The sequence below is a fragment of the Drosophila nasuta genome, chromosome 2R (assembly GCF_023558535.2).
Source record: "Drosophila nasuta strain 15112-1781.00 chromosome 2R, ASM2355853v1, whole genome shotgun sequence".
Lineage (NCBI taxonomy): Eukaryota > Metazoa > Arthropoda > Insecta > Diptera > Drosophilidae > Drosophila > Drosophila nasuta.
Window position 1 is genome coordinate 6,954,951 of NC_083456.1, and position 22,451 is coordinate 6,977,401.

General features: G+C 37.2%; 1 protein-coding gene across 1 annotated transcript in view; it reads left to right on the top strand.

Annotated features, from left to right (window-relative positions):
• Positions 1-22,451, top strand: part of LOC132786430 (ras-like protein family member 10B) — a 51,204-nt gene that overhangs the window by 17,503 nt on the left and 11,250 nt on the right. The window contains 2 exon segments of the mRNA XM_060792953.1: positions 12,983-13,621; positions 20,007-20,129. Coding sequence (XP_060648936.1) covers positions 13,223-13,621; positions 20,007-20,129 — 522 coding nt within the window. The 5' untranslated portion in view covers positions 12,983-13,222.

A 22,451-nucleotide genomic window follows, 5' to 3' on the forward strand; every position in this document is an offset into this window, starting at 1 on the left:
CAATGACTGTACACATAAATAGGAGAACCTACTACTTTCTATGTATGAGAGTGTATATGTATGTCTATATATGCTGGCTGCTTAAGTATGTGTTTAGTTATAGTCACAAACAACGAACATGCTCGCTTTTATGAGCATTTTTAAGAGGCGCTTTATGAGCACTTTTCAGCTTATGGCGCATTAATTTTTATTAAAAATGCTGCGAGAACAAGAAAAGGATTAGTAGTTACATTCCCAGCTGCAGCAGAGCAGCCTCAACTTGCCCCCATTTGTGACTATAATAATTAGCTGCTGCTGGCTGCTGGCTGTTGGCTGCTAATGAAAGCAAAGTTGTTGACCAACTCTTGACAAGGAGTCTTTTGTGTGCTGTCATACCTTGTCATTGTTGTCACCTAGCTATCATTTAGCATTCCACCTCCAGCTAGTTGCTACAGTTGTCATTTTTCACGTTTCATGCAGTTTCGACAATTGAAAAGTTGTGTCCTGTCAAAGCTTATCGCTTCCGTTTGCCACTCGCTGAGCTGGGTTCAAAGCGAAAGAAAGAGAGCGAGAGAGCTGAGCTGATGCATTGTCAAAGGTTATGACCAAATTGCCGGCACATGTTTCGCATATTTCATAGTTGCCATCGCTATCGCCATCGCCAATGCCAATGCCATTGCCATTTGCTTTCTCCCGTTCCATTGTCAATTTATGCATGCAACTTTGTTATGGCCGCACACAGAAAGTTTCACCACAGAGACACACAAGCATGCCACATCATTTACATGCTGTCACCGAACGCACACACACTCATTTGATTGGCCAAAAAGTGTGCTCGAAGTGAAACTTTTGTCGCACACGTCGTATGAGTGATATACAGATGAAAATATCTTCTTGTATTGAGTTGTATCGAATTTATTTTCAATTTATCAGACAACCACGTTTGATAACTCTTCTCAAGCGAAACCTTTCACTTTTCTTAATTAAAACTACACCTCACTACAAATTAATCTTCTTGTGCTGTGGAAATGCGGGTTTCCAAGTACATCATATTTTTGATGTCGTTTCGAATTTATTTGTTTTATGGCTCTGCCATGTGTCTTCGCCACAAGGACAATCACACACATGCACGCTGTCCTACTTAGACATATGCAAACTGAGGCTTGTGGATGTGTTTGAATCGTGGTTTATGGTGCACAGATTTTGACCCCAGTCAAGCAAACTCTCAGACATTTTAACGAGCTCTGCGGCTTCAGCAGCAGCAGCTTCAGAGAATGTGCATGTGAATGTGAATGTGAATATGAATACGAGTGCGAGTGTGAGTGCCAGATAGCGAGTGTGAGTGTGAGTGTGAGTGTGAGTCGAGATGTAAATTAGTTGAACACCCACGAGCATGACTTGTTTAGGTTTCCAAATCATCTGCGTCTGCCACTTACGACTCAAGCAAGCCAGGCGGCGGCAGCTGCCAATTTGCAGCTCAACAATGTTGCCATAATAAAATTTATAATCATCATAGCTCACCCCAAGCATGCACAATGATAGGCAGGCATGACCTGATTATCCAAGAGACCGGGCTCAGGCGCTGACAATGTTGCCAACAAATTGCCAAAAGGCAAAAATTCCTACACAAAAAGTCATTAAAAGCGACATGCAAATGGTTGGGGGCCAAGGCAAATGAGAAGTCACCTCGATGCGATGCGATACGATGCGGGTAGAAAAAAAAACAAGCAACAAAAACACAAAAATAAAACTTGAAGGCGTTGCCCCCTTCCCCCGTCGAGTGACGGAGAGTTAAAGCAGAAATGATGTTTGAGCACAAACAACAAACAACTTTTGTACAAGTACTTGCAAATACATACTATACATATATATATTCATGATTCTCAAGGCTTCTCCTTTATCAATCATTTCGCTGGGAAAACGCAAATCCAGCGCAGTTCGGCTAAATTACATTTTTCTATTAATACCACACACAAAGCTGTCGCCTACACACAGACACACACACAGACACAGAGACAGCACATTTTTAAAGTTGCGCCTAAGACTGGGCTACACTTTAGCTCAATCGCTTAAATACTCGCAATACTCGTATTCAATTTGTAGAGCCATCGACATCAAGGCACGTACAACATCAACATAATTTTGACGCATTTCGGCAATTTGGACACGTTCAATGGCCGTGTCACGCCTTCGAGTCGCTAACCGCCTCAATCACGATGTTTTTTTTTCTCTATTCGCCTTTTCTTTTCATACCCGCTACCCATAGGATAGAAGGGTATGATAACTTTGTGCCTTTGTTCCTATGAACATCTAGATCTCAGAGACAATAAACTATAGAAACAATTTTCCTTGACAGCACTTGTTATGTTTGCACGCAGATTCAGTTTGTTTCAAATTTTCGCCACACCCACTTCCGCCCGCGTACATCGACAAAAATTGAATAACAATCGTAATTTTGAAGCAATAGTAGTAATATTTAGCACATATTTGGATGCGATCAGAGATAAATTGTAGAAGTTATTGAAAAAAATACTTCTGTATGGTAAATTACGAATGCTTATTATGGGTCTTAGTTGCTTTAGCTGACCATTTGGTATATTTTGCACTCTATGGTATATTTTAAATATTGTACAATGTCAATATACCAAACATAGTATTTGTAATATTATAATTACTACGTGTCTTAGTTACTTTATCTGAAAATCTGGTATATTTTGCACGCTATGGTATATTTTAAAAGTTGAACTAGACCAATATACCAAATATAGCATTCGCAATATTTTTTGCGTTTTTATGATATATTATTTTTAAGAATAAGCCGCACTGTTTTACTTTCATTCAAAATGGGTAGCGGGTATCTCACAGTCGAGCACACTAGACTGTAGCTTTCTAACTTGTTTCTTTTTTTGGCTATGCTTTTAAATTCTGTAAGCGTAACTAGAATTTAATTTCTTAGTCTCTGGCTTGCCAACGCACACGTACACTTATGGGGGCGTTAGACACGCCTACACATGGATAAACAAAACAAGTAAATGCATGCCGCATCGCAAGTTTGGCTACGGCAAACATAAGCGCTTTCATGTTAAGAACAGAAACTCAAGACATCTCGCAAATATCGCAAGGCGAGGCCATTGACAGCATCGAGGTGTGTAAAATGCAGGGTATCCGATTGCCTGCGTTGCATACTGATAAAGAGCAGAGCAACACGTATACTTAGTGCTTGAGTGAATAGGTTTTGGCTCTAGCCCATTCGCCTTGTGGTAAATACATGTATTTTGCATTAAGTATACGCACAGTTGCCTAGACAGCTCTATTACTTGAATTACTTTTTACTTTTGATTAGGGAATTCAAAGCGAGTCTTTAAATTATCGATTACCAAACGTGAGTAAGCTAAAAGATTGCAATTTGAAAACTTGCTCAAGCAATTCATTTGTTGTGAGAAAAGGAGGAATAATAAAATTGTAATACAAAATTGATTAAAAAACATGTAAAATATAAATTAAAACTTGTAAATATAATTACAAAAACGTTCAACTACCAATTTAATATTTAAAAAAGATTGCTTGCAAAATTTTAAAACAATCAAATATCAAAGAAAGCAAAATAATTGTTGTGAGCAACTTCTACAGAGAATTATTCAATTTCTGTTTAAATTCTTAAGGATATAAAAAAAATACGAATATTAATTAGAAATTTCAAAAAGAATTAGAAAATTATGAAATCAGTATTTAGAATATTTTTGATTAAAAAATAAATAAACAAATAGTGCCGAAGAAAGCTAAATATTTGTTGTGTGCAACTTCTGCAAATTTATAGGTAATACTAAAGGTATAAATGCTTAACAATATTAATTCTAAATTGCAAATAGAATATGAAAAATATTAAATAAGTTATAAAATATAAATTCGATGTTTAAAATATGTTTTTCCTTAAAAATTTAGATATTTATGATATACACAATATTTTGTCGTTATATTTAAAATAATAATGGTTTCTCTTAGGGCACAAAAAAGCGAAATCTATTTGTATACACAACTGTTGAATGACATTAAAGTTGCGTAAGAGTATTTAACTTTGGGCTCGAATGGCAACCCGATTATGGCAGCTTAAATTTTCTATGCCCTGTTCTGTTTTTGCATAATACATACAAGCTAGTGTGTGTGTGTGAGTAGCTATTTATGCGTGTAGGTGGAGTGTGTGGATGGTGAGTGGTGAGTGGTTGTGTATGCGAGTGTGAGTGTGGAAGGGTGTTTTTTCAAGTCGTTGGCGCTGTTATGTCAACGAAGACTGAGCGCGACCCTTTCCTTCTTAACATAGCTCTGGCTGGCATGGCTAAAAACGTTTTAAATTTCTGTTGCCATGTTTTTATCTCTATTTCTATGAGAATTCGCTGAAATATCTACTTAGGCACAAGCACGCCAGAGATATCATGTGTGTGTGTGTGTGCGTGTGTGTGCGTGGGTGTCAGTGTTGTCTGTTGTGGGGTGTGTGAGTGTGTGTATCAACTCGTGCGCAAAACAGTTTAAGAAAAAACTCATCTGTCTTGCATTTTAATGATTTAATTTTGCATAAGCTTATTTCACAACGCTTTCTTAGCCACGACCAGAGCATGTGTGTATATGCTTGTGTGTGTGTGTGTGTGTGTGTTGCTATCTGGTTTCTTTAGTCAGGCAAGTTGACAGCCACAGCTGTGCAGAGTTAAGTGACATTCCATTTGTTGACATTAGCACAAGCCTCGTTGATTTTGTGATATGGGCGCGGTCCCTGCTCCTTTAATAGAAGGCATTTCACCTTTCGTTACACCTACAAACACGTGCGTGTGTCTAACTGTATGGGTGTGTGTGTGTGTGTGTGTATAAATAGAAACGTAGGTGTTTACTATACATACACGTAGTATATGGAAACTTTTCGTCTCCCAGCTGATTTCGCAAAAGGGCAAAGTTTTGCGCTAGTGTTTGTCATAAGTTGCGATTTGTTGGCACTTTTCACTTTTGGCTTCATTTGCTTCATTATTTCACTTTCCGTTTGCAATTTCTCAAAGGATATGCGTAATTTCCGACCCGACCAGCGCAGACCTCATGCAAGGACATAACTTTAGCACAGCACGCAACTATAACTGTGACTGTGACTATAACTGTGAGAGCGACAGCAACAGCGACAATTATGCGCCCTTGGGTCTATTACTTGTCACATCTTCGACACGCAATCTCAAGTCGCACACTCTGTGTGTGTCACGCATTCCCAATCAATTCAACTCATCGACGAACAAAACTCTATTCTATTGATTTCAGTTTTTGTCACACATCTCACACTCACACTCACATTCACGTAATTCGCATTGCAATATGTTTGCCATAGCGATAAGTTGCCAGAGTTCCGAGTATTGTTCTATTTGAATTCCATAATACGTGCCATTTTGACATCTGTTAACCTGCCTGCCACGCTTCGACAGCACACGATTATTGGCCTAGTTTTCAGTTTAACGCTTCGCACTTGCAATTTGTAGCCCACACATCATTCTCACTCATCTCTCTCTCTCTCTCTCTCTCTCTCTTGTCTCTCTCTCTCTCTGGGGCACACGTAACCTTTTCATGGGTATTAACAAGCATACACACCGCCATGGCTGCTAATGACCTCCATGTCACAAAGTTGGCTTCCTTTTATGACTTGGCGCAAATTCCTCTGTCAGCTAACGGAATAATTGTGCTCAAACTATAGTTTCACTACAATCCGAAATTAGCATAATTATGAGAATGCCCGACAAATGCAAAAATAAAAGCCGTTAATACCACAATGCCCGCGCACATCGTTTATGTCGCTCTGAACTGAAATAGTTTCGCTTTTAGAAAATTTCATAAAGTATAAACGATAACATTTTCATACAGCTATAACAAGAAAACTAAAAACTAATATATAAATAAGAGAATGCAATTTAAAATTATTTTAAAAATTCAATATTTAAAGCGATCTTTAAATATTGTAGCAGGAATAACATGATCATTTAAATGCATACATTAACATAAAAGACATAACCTAATACGTAACATAATAATGTAATTAACATAATACTTAGCAGAGTAATGTAAATAACATAAGACTGTTAACATACAATAAAAGCGGCTGCTGAACGTTGCGAGTAACTAGGTCAAAGCGTGTGTATTTCTTTACCGTTACTTGAAATCGGGAGATACTAACAGAGTTTAAAATAATACATTTTGTGCATAATTCCTTCTAATATTATTCTTCATACATTATTTCGACCTTTTTCGTTTCTCCATTCTGCTACGAGCGACGAAACTAAAAGATTAAGAGGTGTCGCATAATTTTGCGAATTAATTGAAAAAAAGTATTTAAGAGCAACAAACCCCATGCATATTATTATTATTATGATTATGCATAACAGAATGTATATATTAGTATACAGCATTGATACAATTCAACACATTTAAATAAAAACAAAGTCGGGTGGCAGATGAAAAGATCAGATTAAGTTAATTAAAATATGTTTTCAACATTTTAAATTTATTTAAATTCAAATCCAAATTTGTTTTTTAATCAACTGCAGCAATAGTTAAATTGCACCAACACAGAATTTATTAGTTTCAATTACACAAAGAAAATAACTATTGGCAAAAATGAGTATTGCGATGCGATTGTAATTCAATATTCCTCTCTATATTTGTACCATAAATGAATGTTCATATTTTGATTTCAACTCTTTCGATTGGTGAGGTGGCAATGCAAACTTTTCCCCTCACAGGCGTTCGATTCGATTCGATTCGATTCGATTCGTGGAAGAGTCATAAAAACAAGCACAGTTCTTGCATGAATTCATTTCTGTAAATCGCAAATCGCCCAAAAAGAGTAAACGCTGCAGATGAAGCAGAAGCCGAAGCTGAGCATCCACATTGAGTTCTCCAAGTTCTTCAACTACCCCGGTTAACTCGTGCGGTTAAAGCTGCTTCCTTCCACTCAATTATATAAAGCTACAGCTGGTAAACACGGGGAAAAAAACTCAAAACGAAACGAAACGAGCGAAAACCACCAGCAAATATTATAAAAATATACAAACGCAGAAATTTCTTGAAATATTGGAAAAGTTTTAAGCGGTTGGGTGAAAAGTATTCGGTTAAGTAAATGTAAAGCAATGCGTTTAACTTTTCGTTTGTTTTTCCAGCGCCACTCGAGTGCAAGTCGAGCACGGGTCCATTTTGTATTCAACGGATGTCGAGGTGTTAAGTCCTCCCCACTGCTCACTGCTCAGCGCTCAGAAGGCGGTCCCAAAAACTATACGACATTTAAGTCGAGGATGAGTTGGAGTAATCAACCTGAATCATCGTGCGCCAAGGCACGTGCTAAAGTTTCCCCAGTGATAAACTGGCAGGGGGTAGCTCTATCATATTGCCCTCCCTCCGCCTCCCCCCTTCGCCCACACAACTCACTTCTCACCTTAGTGCGGCGCGGTAAGCCACGGCAAGTATTCGTGTATTTGCTAAACACTCAAGTCGGAGCGGGGGGAGGAGGAGGAGGAGGCACTTGAGCGGCCCACGAGAGAATCTTATGCAAAAAAGGGAGTAAAACGTTTTGTATCGCGGCAACAGCTGCTTCCTTATGAGTGTGGGCGGGTCTCTCTCTTTCCCCGTTCTGTTCTTTGCATTGTGCAAGCAAAATCAACGAAATCCAAACACATTGACAGTGCTTAAGTGTTTTGTCGTGGAGTAAAAAGCCCACGCCACACGCTGTCATCTGTAGGCGGTGTCAGCCGTACAGCAGGTGGTCCATAACACCGCACAGCAAATTACAATAATCAAAAGTTTTCACAAAAAAATTCAAATGTGGAGTAAATAACATTTGCATACGTACATATATTATACATTTATGTTACATCGGGACATGTGAATACCATTGATTTTTATACCCGAACTTGGTCGTAATTAATGTCATACTATATACATATAAAGAGTGCGTAAAGTTTGCATAAGTTTTGCGAATCGAAAAAGTTCTCTCAAATATTTCAGCTTTTAAAGAATGTTATTTCAGCTTCTTTTTCTTCTTCTTCATGGGTCCTTTTAGTGTCGCACAGTGTAATTGGTACAGCAATAGCCTCTCAGTTGACAAAACCCGAGTCAGCAGGATACATAAGGATATTCCACTGAATGATGCCTTTGCTTTGTGTAATCTCTCGTTCCACCTCCCTCCCTGCCCCCAAAGAGCAGTTGGCACAGCACGTGCCAGGTTCCTGTGTCTTGTCGTCTGTCGTGTAGTCACTATATATGTAGCTGTTACCGTTATGCAATGCTCCCCGTTGGGTCTCCACAGGCGTTTATTAGGAGCATATAATCGTAAAAAATTATCTTATATCAAACATGCACTAAGACATCAACTCAGATGTAGAGATTAGACACAGACACACTTGCATGTGTGTGTATGTATATGAAGAAGAAGTGATACAATTTCTCCCGCATTTGTAGTTGAAGTCATAAAATCGAGGGGGAAGAGACAATCCCCAGCCACGTATATTTCGCATCCACTTTGTCTCAGCAAATTGCGTTAAGCGCTTAACTAATTGCCCAGCTTTAATATCGACACAATTTAAATGTGGGCGTCGGATTAAAGTGCAATTTACTTTGCCTTGGCTTGATAAAGCAGCAATTGAAAGACCGTAATACTTTAAAGCTGATTATGCTGAGTCAGAAACCTTCTCTCCCAAGTTTAAAGCTGATTACAATTGTATCGTTTAGCTTTTGCCTGTGCGCTGGAGTCGCATAGCAAGCAGCTTAGGTGCAGTTTAGCATTTGATCAGGCAATCATTTTGGTCTCGCTGCTATGCTTGAGTTACATAGCAGGCAGCTTGACAATAGACTCGTCATTGAGCAACCACAATACTGCGACAAGGAAGAAGCTGTCTCATTTGAGTCAGCATCATATATATACTTGCTTCGCTTTTTTTGAATTGTAAATAGGAATTGCTCGAGTTGGGACTCTTATTAGCTTTGCTGGCAGCCGCAGGACGACACAGTACAGCAAAATCAATATCCTTTTTAGGGCACATCGCAATGGCAGCAAAAGTCACACATTTCATTTCCGTTACTGTCATCATCCTGTGCGCATTCGAACCGTAAATTTGCATAACGGGAGATCCCCTTACGGACGCAGCTCCCGGTTGCCACTTTTTACATATTACAAGCCAAAATAGTTTGCCACACACTCGCACACTGGCACACACACACACACACACACAGTGACAGAATGAAGGAGTCGTGCTGGCACTCTTTGATTTGCATGCGAAAAATGCGAACTAAGCCCTTTTGACAGCCGGCACAGCTGACAAGGAATCCTTCCCATACACCCAGCCATGCAAGTGCAGTCGGTCACAGCCAGTTGAATCCCTAATGCCGACAGAGGCGAGTCCTTAAGTCCAGAGACTGTCGTTGTCAAAAGCAATTGCAGGCGGAGGCTTACGCAATTAAAATCGGCAAAACTTTTAATTGATTGTCGACCGTTAAGTGCTTACAGCAGTACACAAAATGATGAAGCTCCCACGACAGGCAACAACAAAAATAACAACGGAATGGCGACAGGCAACAAACAAGCATTGAAGCGACTTGCTCTAAAAACAATAAATAAACCAATAAAATTTTAGTGGCGTGAAGCATAAAAAAAAAGTTGAACTCAAATAGAAACAACAAGCAAAACAAAGAGAAAAGAAGTAAGAAAACTTAGTTGAATACTGCTCGACTCAGACATACCACTTACTATTATACTTAGTTGTCAATTATACATTGAAATAGTTGATGAAATATTAAAAGTAAAAAGAAGAATACATTTTAACTGAAAGTCGTAATAATAAAAAACTACATTACAAAATTTAAAATAAAAAAATAAGCTACCTGTGTTTAGACAAAAGATATACCCCACCCTATCAATTCACAGAGTATAGGAAAAAAGAAACAGAGGCATAAAACAAAGCAAAAGCTGCCAGTGAAGACAGCAAAAGACTCACAGGCAGACAGGCCATAAAATGTTCAGCCTGGCATTGGGACGAGTCCTGAATGGATGAACAAGAAATTGTACTTGGACCTGAGCGAGTGTATGGGTGTAAACATTCTTGTATATTTGTTGTAAAAGCAGATAATGTGGATGGGGGAACAGGAATAAAGCAGAATAAGTAACCGTACGGCAATTGTCCGATTTTGGTTGTGATTCCATTGCTCTGGTTCAATGCTGAGTGGTTTCGAATGTTTGCTGAAAATATGCCGAAAATGAAAATGAAAAGAAAAGTGGAAAGTTTTCAATTGCCGGATTTATGGTCACACACACACATACACACATTTTCACACGGATACATTGAGGGCAGCTGCTTACATTCTTTCGGTGTTGTGGATATCAATCAATTGTGCCACGGGGCGTATGCGCAATGCAAAAAGGGAATGGCGTAAAGTGCTTCAGTTATAAAATATTTGTACAGAAAATGTAAAAGTGTAACACAAAAGCGAAAAGTAAAATGTTCAAATATAATTTTCCAGTTGTCTTGGTTGTTCTTCATTTACATTATTCAAATGAACTTCGTCCGCCATTGTTTGACCAGTTTCAGTCGCAAACGCACTTCTCGGGGTAAAAGTCAAGTAGCTAAAGCAATTGCTATCACCATCGCATTACCAGTTCCCAAAAGCCAAAGATTACTATACACACACAAAGTGTGAAAGAGAGATGCTGACATTATCCATAGGCATCGATGTCAAACATTGCGTCACTTCACCCCTTGTCCTTGTTTATGTTTACGAGAGTGTGTGCAAATAAAAACACAAAGGCAAAACCAGACATTTTGCGGCTCACTTCTTCCTTTACTGTTACTGTTCACGCATATGTGGAGCAGTTATCCACGCCCATAGCCATATCAAATCAAATCAAATAAGCAGCCTCTAGCTTCTGGCATCCTGGTAATTTCGCAGTAGGTGTAGCTCCTCCGTTTCCGTTGATGACGTATGCTTCAAGAGCTGCTCCAGCATGTGTTTTGTTGAGTTGAGTTGAGTTGTGTTGTGTTGGTAACCTTTGCTATAAATAGCCCACAGATTGTATAGGTGTCTGGCATTTTTTGGTGGCCATTCTCGCCTCATTCCCCCCCGCGGTTATTTAATTTAGGAAAAAGAACAATGAATTTAACCAAAGCCTGAGCCGTTAGTGACGATGATAGATGAAATTTTTGGCATTTTCTGTGGGCGGCTGGACTAATTAATTGTTTTGCGGTTACCCAAGGTTGCACTCTCTAATTTATTAGTAGATCGAATACACAAAATTAAAGAAACATTTTCGTGGTTGGTTTTTAAACGACACAAAAAAAAAACTCTAGTATTGCCATAAAAGTCTGCAAACTTTGCAGAACAATTTTAAGCGATATTCGATTAGCATTCTGCAAATCAAATCAAATCAAATTACTTTTATTCATTTCTTTTTCTTCTATAATTTTTTTGGTTGTGAAAAGTTTTCTAATTATAAGGCCACTTCGATAACATTTACATATAGCTGCAGACCCCAAAAAAAGCTGATAAAAATTGGCACTCATTTTTCACGCCTCGCTGCTTTGTTTGTGTTGTTTTTTTTTTTTATACTCCGTTGCCAAATGTAATGGTTAATAGGGTATGATAGCATTAGTAAAGTTTTCTCAACAAGTTATTTATAATAGATCTTTTATTTTAATGTGCTAAGCTTGCCATTGGTTCGAGGTATAAAAATCCATCCTAATGTCGTCAACATTTATAATACATTTCACACAGGGTGCTTTCCAATCGAGCAGTTTCTCTCCCATCGTATTTCTTTTCCAATATCGTTGAGGGGCGACACAGCGAAATAGGCAAAAAGAAAATAAGAACTCGGCCTGCATTGGGACCCAGAAATCAGCTTCCGTTGTTCAGCGGAAGTGAAATGTGAAATTTGAAATTTAATATGGGCAATATTGGCGTAATAGGGAGCAAGAGACAGCAGTGTTATATTTATGTTATTAAAATGAAATCATAAAATCAATGTGCAATATCCGCTGACACTTCAATAAATTTAATAAGCGCCACAAAACTGATTGATAACCCACACAAAAACAATTTCACAAAATAAGATACTCGATAATCATTATAAAAACGGACTTAACTTTGTTTTAGTAAAATTTGAGTGAACTTTAAAAATGCAATTATAGCTGGTTTGATTACCAAAATCAATTCAAGCAAAATAGCAATGATAATAAAAAGCAAAAACCGCAGATAAACGAATTCCGAATACTGATACAATGATACAACGATATGAATCAATCAAGTTTAATTTTTTTACACTAGATTCTACATTTGAAAGAAATTTAATAATTTGTAACCACACAAATACCAATATGAGAAGTGTGTAATATATTTTTGTAGAAATTTAACATATACCATTGCTCTTAAAATATGTTAGATAATATACCACAAAAATACTATACCGAAGGCCATATTAGGTATATCGATGATATTTCATCGAAATACATTCGAAATATAGTTAAAGATATACCAGATTGTCAACCAAAGTAGCTAAGTAATACAATAGTGGAAAAATCTGATTTGTAAAAAGAGAAACTTTAAGAACAGCATTATATAGTTCAGCAGAATATAATTAAATAAAGTTAAATGAAATCAGAGCTGTGCATTAAGAGTGTTTAGCATCAAAACTCTGTAGACAAACACACCTACTTTTAATATAATTACGTTGCTAAGTTAATTAAAAGCAGTGCAATGAAGTTAGTTAAAAAGTTTTGAATGTAAATATTAGAGCAAGAGCAAGAGCAAGCTCAGGTCTAAGATACTCGACAGCAGATTTCATTCGTTTTCATTTTAACTATGCAATACAGTTTAAAATTATGTTACATGTGTGTTGCAAAGTGAAATTTGGTATTAAAGTTACTAAAATTAAATAAACTTAAAATTTACAAACACGTTTTCCTCTATAATCTGTACTTAAACAAATTTCTTTCTTTACTTGCAGTCTCTTTTTAGACAACGACGAATCAAAAACTCTTATTATGCCTTGTTTTATTCAACAAAAACAACAACAACAACAACCACCACAAGAACAACTACAACGTGAAATCCACCTTTAATTATTGCAATAATAAAATCCATTTTACCTGGAATTTCTTCTCCACATTTCTATATCGTTAAATCTGTCAAGCTGGCGTCGTTAAAGAGAAATAACAATAATATAAGCAATTACAATAATAATATAATGTGGAGTAGTACAATATCGCCAACCAACTCTAAGAAACTATTAATCGGTAGCACACGAAGCGTTGATTATGTCGGTGATAGTGCGAAAACAACAACAACAACAACAACAATACCAACAGCAGCCAATATTAAAACAACGGGAACTGGAGCAGGAGCAGGCACAGGAGCAGCAACCAAAGGAGCAACGGCCAAAGGACAACAAAAAGGAGCAGCAAACACAACCACAGCGAATAGCACAACAAAAATCTCAATTGAAATGGAGCTACATATACAAAACAAGTGCATCTCGGCATAGCGTATCACTCTGGAGGGTGGTGCAGAGCCGCCATGGCTGCAGGGCCCCCTTAAAGCTGCATTTTTGGGGGCTACTGGCGTCGGCAAAACAAGCATATTACAGGTGAGCACAAAGCCCATAACATGGCACACACACTACAACAGTATTATGAATATTGTATACTTGATTCGGTATTCTCTCCTGATTGACTCGCGCTCTGATTGGCAATCAATCGTCAAAGAAGAACTATTTTTATGAAAGCTACTTTTTATACCCGCTACACAAATGGTAGAAGGGTGTTATAACATGACAGAATGTATACAGTATACGGTAACTTTCAGATCTCAGACTCTATAAGAGATAGAGATAAATATTTGTAATTGTTCAAAGCAAATCGAAAAAACGAATACAAAATTTGCAAGTCATACAAAAATAGTTTGAAATTACTATAGGTGGTTAATTGAGTTGGTGGACAATTGCATATATGTATATTCTGCAGTATATTTTGAGTATTTTATTGCATGCATACATATATCCATATCCATTCTACGTTCTATTTTAAGTGTTTTTGTTTATCAATTTTTTATATTTTTGTATTTTTTGGCATTTTAATACCATATACCTTTTGGTATATTTTGGTATTTTGTATTTGGTATATTTGTGTATGCTTTGATATTAATCTGGTATGCTTTATATTATTTAAAATGAGTAGCGAGTATCTCATAGTCGAGCACACTCGGTTGTGGCTTTCTTTTATTTTTGTTTGGTGATTTCCGATTCGATTGCAACTTTTGATCAACAATTTGTTTCAAATGTTTTCTGCAGCTCCTGAATATTTTCAATTTGTATGGCGGCAGTTGGATTTCTTAAACGAAAATAAATTTAATTTATTGCAGATTCAGAATGAACTGAACTGTATATTCTTTGGCTACAATTAATTAACTTCAAATCAGTTCGTTAAATTACCGTTGACCTATAAATTGATGTAATTAAGAGTTAACTGCTGACTGCTATATTCATATTTAATTTTTATTAAGGACTCGACTGTTTACATTGCAATTAAAATCAATTTACGACCGGGGATGTAAATCAACATAATCATCATCATCATCATCACTTTGCCGTCCGAAATTAAATGTCTAGTCGAATAAATAAATAAATGTTGCAACAATGTAAAAGTGTGCGCAATTGTATTCAGCTTTCAATTAACACAACTCGGATTTTATTCTCAGCACAGATGGTAAAAGGGCGCTGGCACGCCCCCTCGACGTGCCACAGTTGCACTTTTTGCATCCGACATGGCCTTAAATTATTAATAGCGTCCCATTGAAGCTAAAAAGTTTAGCAGCAGGTTGGCGTCAAACTTTTAATGGGCGTGCCCCTCAACAGCTGCCTCCCCTTTGTCCACGTTAATAACATTTGAGTGCGTACATAGCTTCAGAGCTTCGTTAATTTGATTTCCGCTTCGTCGACGCATCACAGCATCGTAGCACATCGCATCACATCTTTTGTGGTTTATCTTTTGTAATTAGACAATGGAACAGCGATGGCAAATGCGGCTCATGTGTGCCTTTCCTCATTTAAGAATAGGCGCACCTTCTTATACCCTTCTACCATGTGTGCAACACAGTTGGTTGGCAACTTTCCCATGACTTCATTGAAAATTAATGCAACTTCAAAATAAAGTTAAGTAACACCCACATGCAATACTTTCTGACACAATTGTAAACTTCTCTTAAAGTTAGGAAGGTAAAAAAAGTGACTTAAATAGGTTTTAAAGGTAGCTTTTAATTTATGGTTGTTCAAAGACTGAACGTCTTAAAAAGTTACACAATTGAAAAAAACGTATTTTCATGAAATTTACTTTTACATTTCATTAAAATATATACTATATGTAGGAGAGCAATGAGTATTATAGTTTTCCATAATTAAATTATTTTTTCGTTTTAGTTTTTTTTATTGACTCCTTCTTTTTTATTGACTCCACTTAATATATTTTAAGTGTATGTTTAGCTTCTAATGCTCTAAAGGTCATGAATTTAACATATAAAAATTGTTATTTTTCATTCTCAAAGGAAGAAACTAACACTAAGTACTCTATTGAAAATATTAATTAGATTAGATGATTTTTTTTTTTTGATTTTTTAATAGAGATAAAGTTTTTTGAATAAATTGCTATAAAAGTATTTTGGAATAAATTTATGTCTTCAATTTAGTGTATAATATAAAAAACCGATTAAAATTAATGTGTTAAAATACAGAATGTTCTGAGCAAAATAAATAAAATCAAACCAGTTCAATGCATTGCCATGCTATGAAGGAAATGCCTCTATTGATATCTGATGAAATCAGTAGGTTATGCAATTGGGTGGGAAGTATATATGCGTATTCGTTAAAGTAGCTAAATGTAGCTTGGCATTGTTGCTCCCCTGTGCAGAAACCAGTGAAGCTTTAGTTGCTCCGCAAATTCAATTAACTGCAATGGGCAGCTGGGAGTTTTGCCAGTTGCCATTCGCTATTCGCCATTTGGTATTTGTTGTTCGCCATTTGCCATTTTCCAGTTTGCAATTTGCTATTTGCTGCTCATGCTCACTCTTCATTATTTCGCTCTCTGCGTTTAATGTCCTAGTACAGCGGTCAATATCCAAGTGTATACATGTGTGTGTGTGTGTGTGTGTGTATGTGTTTGGCTGTTTGGATGTATGAGTGTATTAACTTGATTCGTGTTTATGCTTTTAGCTGCCTTTATGCCTCTTCCCGGCATTTAAGCACTGTGCCCACCGCCAGCCAGCCCAGCTTGGCTTTTATTGTGCGTAATGCGAGATTTTCGCATTTTTATGGTATTTTAAGCGCTGCAAAATCAATTACGTCCTGTTTAATGGTTATTTGTGGTCAACACACAGCTCGTGCTTGTGTTCGGGCTGCCGTATAAATTCCTAATGATCTAGCTAAAAACTGTATTAAATTCGATGATTACAACTGAAAGCTGGATGAGTGAGTGGCAGAATTTTCTTTAGAAATAATTAGATATTCGGTTATTTGATACTTTCCAATGCACAGCTTTGCATATCGCATAACGAACACTACTTAGTGCCCTGGCAAGCTCTTTCAACTGCTCATTACTCAGGGGGCAAGCTCATAATTTCAGCTTAATATGAGCAACTTCAAAAAAACGTGGCCCAAACGATGCCATTAACCCGCCAGCCGACAGCCTCCAGCCGCCAGCATTTTACTGGGCTCAGTTGCTTTACTCTCTCTCAGCCAGGTTATGCAATATTCGACTAAAAGCAAGCAGCAAAGTAGCAAAGCAGCAGGCAGCAGGCAAAGTAAATCGCAGTCAATGGAAAAAAAGACGCACACACCCAGAAATAAAGGACACGCTGGCAAAGCCATAAAATAAATTTTGGCCCCAAAAAAGTATCTTTTGAGCTTGGCCAAAAAAAGGAAAAAACAAAACCATTATGAACAAGAAAGAAAGATACAGTCGAGTGTACTCGACTGTGAGATACCGTTGCCCATTGTGTTAATATACCACAAAAATAGCACATATTTAGTATATTGAAATGCTATATTGGTATACTAAATACAAAATATTTCATAGAGTACAAAGCAAAGTTATAAAAAAGTTATAATAATATACCACAAAAATACTAAAAATACAACAAATGCTATATTTAGTATATTAAACGGCTATATTGGTATATTACATACAAAATATACCATAAAGTACACAGCAACGTTATAATTAATATTCCACAAAAATATTTAGTATATTGAAAGGTAATATTATTATACTACATACAAAATATACCACAGAGTTCGAATTAAAGTTTAAATTATATACCCAAAAAAATACTAAAAATATAACAAAGGCTATATTTGGTTATTGAACGGCTATATTGGTATACTACATACAAAATATACCAGAGAGTGCGAAGAAAACTTATAATACCCTTCTACCCTGTTGGCTGCGGGTATAATAAGCGCAAAGAATTTTCTGACTTTGCTAGATACCCTGTACGAATTGTTGTCTCAAATTCGCTGCCCATTTTGTTTGCCATTGCGAGCTTAGAGGGTGTTTGCGTGTGTATGTAGGTGCTTAGGGTGTTTCTTTGTGATCCGAGAGTATAAATACATGAGCCCAAAATGAGCGACAGGCTCAAAGGATATTTTACGTCTGATTGCATTTTAAAGTGATGCGTAGTTATTGGGCCTCGTCTGAAGGCATTCATCGAACAGATTGGCAATTGTCGAGTGTGTGGTGCGATAAGCACAGGCTATCCCTTGTCACATACACAGAGAGAGTGTCGCACAAATCGAAGAGATGCCGCCAAAACATTGGCTAATAATAAAGACGAAACCATTTGGGAGTTTTATCAGTGCGATTGCGATTACGACTGCGTTTGCGAGTGGGAAGCCACATCTTTCTTTTGGCGCTCATCTCATTTAAATGCAAATGCCGCATGCCAATCAGTTGCTACATTGTCGACTGAATGAAATCAAGTGCAATTTATGCTCGCTACGATTCAATTACCCGATGGCCAAGAGTCTTGGGGCGGGGGAGACGATCGCCGGAAGCGGAAGTGGCCAGCGAGCAACGAGCGAGCGAATGGCAGCGACATCTGCCTTGGCAGCTGCTTTAAAACGGAAATGCTTTTAGTGCTCTCGGGCCAAGTCGCTGAGCAGTTTTCAATTATATGCTGCACACACATAGGGAAAATATATGAGTGAGCATAGAGAGGAAGGTGCAGGCGTAAAAGCAGCGGCAGAAGCTGTTCGTGTGCAACGGAGCCAGCCGCATCTCTCGTCGCTTTTATGTGCCATCGCATATCATTGAGTTTTATTTTTATTGAACTGGTAATTGAATAAGAAATGACGTTGATGGCCTTCGCGACTCCTTCGCCCCGAACGGACGGAAGGTCGGACAGACGGGCAGACAGACAGAAGGACGGACTGACAGGCAAACGGACGGGCTTTTCTCCTTTTTATATGCGTCTGCTGAGCCATAAAGTGCGCAACATTATCCGACACATAAATAAATGCGCCACGACTCGCAACTCTGCATATTTGAGCACTTTTAGTTTAGTTTCCTTCGAAATTTACACAAATGGTTACGCCGGGCGTATGCGTAATTTTTATGACACTTTCATTGCACTGCGTTTGATTTGCTTTTTATTTCATTAGCCCCGCTTATTGGCAGCAACCGTCAGGAGCAAGCTTCGAACGACAGAAGATGCTCAAGATTTAATGTGTGGTCATGAATTTTAGGCTAATCTTCAGGTACTCGGGCCAAATACTAGTGCTCATAATGAATATTAGTTTATGAAATTGCTTCTTAACTTTGTAGCCTACATAGTTGAGTTTATAGATCATTTTTTATTCGAATTTCTATTTTTGTCAAACACAAAAAAATAAAATACCTGAATACCTGGTTTTTATGATACTTTGACTGCAGTTAATTTGATTTTTATTTCATTAGCTCAGCTTAATGAGGAAGTAATGTGTGGTCATGTAATTTAGGCTAGTCTGCCTTACTTTAAGTTAAAAAGAGATGAATAAAGCACTTAAAGTACAATGTAAGCTAAAAATAACGAGCGCAAGTACTACATATCTTAGTGCTCATAATGAAAATGAGTTTATGAAATTGCTTCTTCAGTTGTTAGCTATCGAAATTAAATTTATACATCATTAGTTTTCAAATTTAACTTTTTGACAACAGAAAATAAAACAATTTACGTATACGTGATTTCGATAATACTTCCATTGCAATTAATCTGATTGAAATTAAGAACTCATCATGAATATTGGTTTTTTTAATTTGCTTCTTATCCCCTGTTTCCCCACCCACTCAGTTTTTCACATTTTATCGAGATCCGTTTTGCTGTTTCCACACCAAAAACATAAGCATCGATGAATTTGGAGTTATATTAGACATCATAATTTTGTTTACAACGTAAATATGCCATATACATATTTAATTTGTAAATTAATAATAATAACCATGGTGTTTTTTTTAGATTTCAAACAATTAAATTTTTTATATTAACAAATTCGTGGCCATACTTTGAGTACTCTAATCCTTGTAATCATATTTCTGCCCACATCAACATGCTCGTAAATCTTAAATTTCCATAGCATACTTTTGTGCACTCGCATTTTTAATATGCTTAAAATTTGCATGAAATACATAAGCAGCCAACAACTGCGACCGCTAACAAAACACTTACGCACTTGTAAAATGTGTGCGTGCCTGAGCGTAAATCTGGATTTAAAAATGTACAGAGCAGACCATCGAGAAATCCCCAAACTCTGGTCGAATAAAGTAAAGAAGAAAAATAAATATGTACATGTAAAAAAAATAAGCCCAACCATATATTCGAAATATTTACTTAAAGCGGCAATAAAAAAAAAACAGAACATATTAAAATATTGTTATACTCTTTAAACGTTTATTGCAATTCTGAAAAATTGAAATAAGTTCTCAAATTGCGTTTTTTTTTTGTTGCAGCAATTTTTTTACCATGACTTCCCAAAGACTCATCAGACGACAACGCATCGGAAAATCTATAAAAACTGTTTGGTCTGCGATACATGCATACGGGAGCTGATGGTACTGGACGTTCCACCCCAGGTGAGTTGCCTACGGAAAATGCTCGGCTGCGCAACAATTTTCCAACTATTTTATAATTTAATTATAAACTATGCCACGACAGCGGTTTCAACTTTTTCCTATAATGCTTTTTGGAATTTTGCTCGTGTAGTAGGTTGATGGAAATACAAATTTATGCTTAAACAAGTTGTTTCGATACGGCTGCACAATTTTCCACTGCATTTCACCTGGCGCACAATTTATATTTTTACGAGCCTTTACGATAAGTTATGGGAACATCTGGCATAACATTTACCGTCGCAGCGTTGTATTTTATTTAATCATTTAAATGAATTTATGCAAAAATGCTTTGCAGACACGCGAAACGAGACACAGCTGCAATACGCGTGTAGCGCAGTTTGACACATGATGCATAAATATTCAGCAGCAGACGTCTTGCCTCTGATTTATATACCCTAAGACCATAATATCCTTGAAGACTGTGGAATGTTTGCAGCTCTCGCAAATTGGTTTTTAATGATTTGTTGATATACACATGCATCACCTTCTATCACTCTTTAATTCTGCCGATTTGTAAGTAGTGTAACACGCAGTCGACCATCGCGATTTCCACTGTTTCCGTTGGTCGCTCTGGCTTATGCCTGCTGTCGACTGTCTAGCGTTAAGATTGTGCTGCTGCGCTTTTATTACTGACATAGATTTCATATTTCTTAATAGAAAAGCTCCAGGCGCCGCAGCAAAACTGCTTGCCACAGCCCACTGCAAACAAAATGGCCGACACGTTTGCCCACAGGGCGTATACACTATGCTTTTCTGGCTATTTACCAACGAAATGGCTTGGAGTTTAGAGCATGCTTCATTTTCAGGCTCTGATCGTTTTCAATCCAATTTACGTTTTATATAAGCGTTCAATTATTTTGAAAAAGTGTTGAATAAGCAGAGTAACACTTTTCAGTTTTTTATCTTCATTTCAATTTTAGATTCGATTAAGTTTTTACAAATTCAATTAGTTTACCATAATTCACTATGTTTCTTCTGCGTCGATTCTCTAAGAAGCTTCTTCTCTTATCGAAATGATCGACTTATTATCGAATATCCAAATTCTCCTTCTCTTATCGATGCTATCGATTCTCTAATTTCAGCCTTTTTCTATCGATTCTTTCGTTAAGTGCGGTGCAACAATAACTTATTTGAAGTGTTGAGTAGTACGTAATGATTACTTAATTAAAGTGCTGTGAGATGTAAAAAGATGATAAATCGAAATAAAATTCTCAATGGCTTAAATATTTCAAACCTTCCTTCATATAGTAGAGCATCTGCTTATCGAGCAGTCTTTCTTTTCACTGCTGCTGTAAGATAATTTTACATCATATTTCAGTTGGCGTCGTTTACTTTATTAAATTCTCCGTTAAGAGCCATATAACGAGTGCGGGCGTATCATGATGCTCGGTTATTGCAATAATGTGCGTCGTGTGGGTTTATTTTTATTAATTTTTAATTGCCCCAAAATTGCAGCATTTGTTTTTGGGGTTCTTCGTTGCCTGCCATTTAAGAGCACTATTATTCGCATGAAAGCTCAATTATAGCCGGCTATAAACTTTGCGCCTGAGTGCCGCACTTTATATTCATGTATTTCCCCGTGTGCTACTACTATATACAATATATGTATGTGTGTGTGTGTGTGAAAGAGTGTTAGTGACAGTGTGTGTGGATGTGTGCATACAACTAAGCTGTGACCACTTTATTGTGCATATACATAGAGAAAGCCCGTGGCATTTTATGTGCACAAACTGAAGCTTAGTTCTACTTAGTATGGCAATGACAACCGATGCGTCGCTTCTGTGCCGCAATTAGCAAGCACTTTTTGGTAACCGCATATCAGAAATGTGAACCAAAAATGTTGGCCGAGTCCTGTGTTTGGTGTCCAGTTAAGACAAGTGATTCGGTGGTTTTGTTTTGTGGCTTGGCTTGGCTTGGGCTGGCTTGTGAATTTCTTTGCACTCCGTTTGCATCCCACAACGAATCGCATCGAGTTGAACATCATAAAATATTTATAGTAGTACAGACAGCCAAAGTTTCGACTTTTTTCATAGCTTTAGGGACTGCCTCCGGCTTTGACTTTGCATACAATGCCGCAACATGCCCACAAAAACGGAATAAAACGATGTCCTCGTACAGACAAGTTGTACGTGTTCGATGTCAAACCGAATGGTGAATACTCTTATAGACTTACAGTAAATATTTATACATAGCACAGTTTCCACACTCTATTTCATAACTGATTTCATCTCAGTATTCAGTGCAATATTATTTGTAATAATATAAAGTAAAGTAAAAGTAAAA